We start from the raw sequence: 4,711 nt of genomic DNA on the forward strand, positions 1-4,711 counted from the left end.
ATTCTGCATCCGTTTGCACTTTTTCTAGATTAACTAGGCTATCGTTTTCCCTCACACTTCGGCTTCCATCCTTACTTTCTACACCTAACGTTTGAAAAGGAGAGTCAGTCCAGACAGCCTACTTCTAAATATATTCAGTTCCATCTATTCCTATGCCATCCTTTTTTAGTTTTTCAACTTGCTGAAAATCTTGTGCACCTTAGGGAGCTACCTTTCTTTTCCAGAAAAGCAGTCAACGAATCTGTCTTGCTATTCCAAGTGTGATCTACAGACCATGAAGCTTGCCGGTGAAACGAATTTTCCTGAACAAGCCACTTTAAAATTCTTTAGTATTTTCTTCTCTACTGATGTCAGGACTTTTTTCTTGGGATTAACAAAATCTGAGCTGTGACTTCAAAGGAAGAGCATGCTGACTGTGATCAAGTCACAGCAGTGGGTCAGCTGGGGGACACCAAGGGAGGTGGTGAGCACAGCTGGCAGAGGCAGGGACAGAACGACCAGGGCTCCCCCAAACAGTTCCAGCTCTACCCATTCCAGTTGGATGAGAATGAACAAGTAAAAAAGAACCGCAAAAAGGTGAGTCGTCAGTAAAAAAATATAGACAGTAAGAGCAAAGGGGGAAACCAAGCAAGTCACTGATGCCAAAACGCAGACAGCAGAAAGCAGAGCAGAGCCAGGCTAGCAGCCCACACAGCAAGCACGAGGAGTGGCCTCCAAGGCCCAGCTCTGATGTGGGTGCCGGGAAGACTCGGCACTTAGAATCACTAATTCCCAAGTCCGGAGAACTACCACAAACCTATTGAGTAACATTTGTATGTTAAAAATATATTTGTATTTGTGTTTTTAAAAAACTGCACAAATGGGCCAGGTGCAGTGGCTCATGCCTGTATTCGCAGCATTTTGTGAGGCCAAGGTGGGTGATCACTTGAGGACAGGAGTTTAAGACCAGCCTGTCCAACTGTCCAACATGGTGAAACCCTGTCTCTACTAAAAATACAAAAACAATAACAAAAAAAACTGCACAGAAGATTTTAATGCACACTGCGCTGGGGAATTACTGGTCTCCAACTTTTATAGAGAATGTTAAAAATGTTTCTTTAAATTAAACTTCATTCAATGAAAACCATCCTCAACACTGCTCTAGGGTACTTTTCTTGTCTGATTTTCATGAGTTCTCTCCTAACAAAGAGGCAAGACTGTGATACGGGGTTTACAGATGGTACTCTGTTTTTTCCAAGACATCAATTAGTGAAGATGAATTACTTTCAACTGGACCAAGGTAAAAACAACAGCTTCCTGCTTAACACAGAAACGAGGCGTGGGAACAACCCCGGGGTTCCATCTCCTAGTGAGAAGGAACTCTGCACACCGAGACACAGCTGACCAGCCCCAGCTTACCCTCCTTAACAGAGCCTCCAGCTGGCCGATCCTGGGGGGCTTCCATGAAGAGGTCACTCTGGTTGTAATAAGGTATATGACAAAGAATTAACAAAACCAGGAGAAAGCATAGCTGCATTTGAGGATTTCTAAGGAAAAGTAACCCACAAGATTTAAAGCTACATATTTACTACTCTGTTAGAAAATTAGTTGCAAAGTGATAATAACTACGGTAAAATCAGATCCTAAAATAATTTAGGCCTGTCCAGGAATTAAAAACAAACACGGAAGACAACAGATAAGGCAAGAAACAATCACCTAGTAAATTATTCACATTAACACGTGCACATCTTCTCCTCACCTAACAAAGGGTAGAAGGATATGGTATTTTTCACTCAGTGATTCTTAATTCAAAATGTCCCAAAATATGAAACTAGAAGCAACTTCCAACTGAGCTGTTTTTCCCGCAGTAAACAAATAAAGCCTATTTCTTCCCTGTGGACCCCCGACACAGCTAGCTGCAGGGAGTGTTGCTGGGTACCATGGACTCACCTCCTCATCCTCATCATCAAAGAGCCCTTTTCCCCCACTGAACAGGCCGCCTCGAGAGCCAAATGGCGAGAAGTCCTCGTCGGTCAGCTTGGGGGGTGCGAATAAGTTATCCTCTTCATCTAGCAAACAGAAAGCAGTGTTTTGCAGGGAGCATTAAAGATGGGTCTGGAACTCAAATTCCCGTGTTGGCATCTGCAACATCTCCAAACTGGCATGGAGTTTATCTGACCCTATTTAACAAAGCGTGAGGCAGTCTGATGAATTTCACACTAAACCCCTGGCACAGTCCACTGACGCACTCAAAAGGTTCTCTGGGCCTCCACTCTCAAGTCTGTCAATGTCTGCAGCAGACAGCATTCATTCTCTAGGTCAGCACCCTGGATCTAGATTTACTCTGAAGCAAGCATTCAGGTCAGATGTCATATTCAAGACCCATTCCCCACAAATCTGGGGAAGGAAGGGCAGACTAAACAAAGGGATCTGCAGACTGACACAGTGACAAGTGAAATATAATGGACACGGCTGTTCAACAGGAAAAGGCCTGGTGTATCCTTTATTGAAAACAAAAGTTAAAGATCCCTAAGTTTCTACACTTCTAAAGAATTCCAGAAAGACAAGAAATGATTGCTGTAAAATCTAATAAATCAAATCTCTACAGGAATTTTTACTCCACACCCACATCTCCTCCCAGCACTCCAAAACATGACTTCCAAGGCTTTTGTTTGTTTTTGAGACCGAGTCTCGCACTGTCACCCGGGCTGGAGTGCAGTGGCGTGATCAGGGCTCACTGCAACCTCTGCCTCCCAGGTTCAAGCGATTCTCCTGCCTCAGACTCCCAAGTAGCTGGGACTACAGGTACCTGCCACCACGCCAAGCTAATTTTTTGTATTTTTAGTAGAAACAGGGTTTCACTATGTTGGCCACGCTGGTCTTAAACTCCTGACCTTATGATCCGGCCGCCTCGGCCTTCCAAAGCACTGGGATTACAGGCGTGAGCCACTGTGCCCAGCCCAGAGGCTTCAGCAAAGTAAATGGAGACAGACCCACTTGTCAGAGGGAAAACAGCATGTAAAGCAGTACTTTATGATTTATGTAAGCAACAATCTTGAGTCAAAGGGCTCCTAAAATAACAAAATTGAGGGAAAAGGCCCACCGTCTGAAGGAGTTCTCCTTTCCTTCTTCTCTTTGAGTGTCTTCCGAGGTTTTGCTTCTCCTGAGGATAAGGCTTGAAGAACAGTTCACAGTTTTAATAGTACTAAGTCCTCCCTCAGTATACATATCCTGGTTCTTTCCACATCTGTCATCCTCATAACTCACAGCTAAGAGCAAGATGTCTGCCATTCATCTCAGCTCCACCAGAGCACTGAACCCCCTGCCCTGCCCATAGTGGGCACTCAAGAGTCTCTTTGTATGGCAGAAGGCTTCTGCTCTCATACCAGGCTCATGTGCATAACAGGATTGTATTTGTTGAAAGAATTATTATGTTATCTTTCTACTCTGTTATATAACTAGAACATGCTATATAGCACATTCTTATTTGTTCAAAATATAGGAGTAAATATTCAGACAGGAATTCTTAAGCTGTTACCCATGGTTCTCTGGTTTCCATTAATCCCCTGAAATTATATGTAAAGTGTTATCTACATGTGTACATGTATGTTTTTCTTGTGGGTCCACAGTGTTTAGTTATCAAAAGGAGTCCATTAACCAAAAAAGGAATAAGCGCTACAATTTAAGCCTCTTCTGCCATAGTAATTACTAATCAAAAGGGAAATCCGCCTTTGATGAAGCCAGCAGAGGGCCCTGCACTACCCCTCCCCGACTCCCCGTCAGTGCATCTAGGGCTCACTTGTAGGCTCCTCGTCCACTCGGCCCATGGCATCCCCCTTGATGCGGGCAGCCAGCTCATCAGCAAACGATGTAGGTCTGCTTCTTTTCTACAGCAGGAGAAATCAAAAGAATTGCTTTTTTGTAGCAAACTAGTACACTTCAAGTTTGGACACCTAACAACATTGTGTATACAAGAGCAAAGAAATTGAACTGAGGAGAAAACAGTTTAATTAAATGAATTTAAACATATGTACCCTACACAGCTCACCCAAGGAACAGGACTCATAAAATGCTCCTTCAAAGGGAGATGCTCTTTATTTCCTTACTTTTTTAATACTTCACTTTAATACTTAAAATCTAAACAAGAAAATAAGAAAAAGGTGCAGGGGCGGAGAGACAGGAGCACTACAGTCTTCAAACTCTGGAACCAGACATATTCTGAATGATCTGACTCATAAAATCATAACATCTGGACAAGAAAGTGGTACTTGTGAGGCAATTTGAGAAGGTTGCCATTATTTTCCAAAGTGGAAATGAAATGACAAATACGCAAAAATGAGAGAGGTACAAAGTAAGTGACAATAAAAGAAACAAGTCATTGGTTCTAAAACCCTGCCAAGGGATAGCAATTACAGTCTTCCTTACAGGTCTAGTATTTTCTTCAATGTCCTCAATATCTTCCTCCTCCTTCTCGGAGTCAACGAAAAGGTCACAGCCATCATCATCCTCTTCCTCATCACTCATTTGTGTGGTATGCTAAGAGTATGAAATACCAAATTAGAACTACTAGTTATTAAGCTAAAGAGATACTGTCAGCCTTTAGGCTCCTCCTTCAAAAGGTAACAGCTTTTAAAATAATAATCATAATCATGATGCAGCAAGTTATGAAGCAAAAGATGTGCTGGAACAAATAATACACAAGATTTATTTCGATTCTAAATTTAAAAAAATT

At 42.5% G+C, this 4,711-nt stretch overlaps 1 protein-coding gene across 3 annotated transcripts in view; it reads right to left on the bottom strand.

Annotated features, from left to right (window-relative positions):
• Positions 1 to 1,311: 1,311 nt before the first annotated feature.
• LOC108522116 (WASH complex subunit FAM21A-like) overlaps positions 1,312 to 4,711 on the bottom strand; it is a 25,932-nt gene continuing 22,532 nt past the window's right edge. For 2 of the 3 annotated variants that reach the window (XM_017862201.1, XM_017862200.1), the window contains 5 exons: positions 4,405 to 4,515; positions 3,779 to 3,866; positions 3,083 to 3,154; positions 1,930 to 2,048; positions 1,312 to 1,456 (listed from right to left, as the gene is read on the bottom strand). In XM_017862201.1, coding sequence (XP_017717690.1) covers positions 1,346 to 1,456; positions 1,930 to 2,048; positions 3,083 to 3,154; positions 3,779 to 3,866; positions 4,405 to 4,515 — 501 coding nt within the window. In that variant the 3' untranslated portion in view covers positions 1,312 to 1,345. The remainder of the gene's footprint in view (positions 1,457 to 1,929; positions 2,049 to 3,082; positions 3,155 to 3,778; positions 3,867 to 4,404; positions 4,516 to 4,711) is intronic. The other variant, XM_017862202.1, reaches the window with a different exon arrangement.

The sequence above is a fragment of the Rhinopithecus bieti genome, unplaced genomic scaffold, assembly GCF_001698545.2.
Source record: "Rhinopithecus bieti isolate Rb0 unplaced genomic scaffold, ASM169854v2 scaffold_64410, whole genome shotgun sequence".
Taxonomy (NCBI): Eukaryota; Metazoa; Chordata; class Mammalia; order Primates; family Cercopithecidae; genus Rhinopithecus; species Rhinopithecus bieti.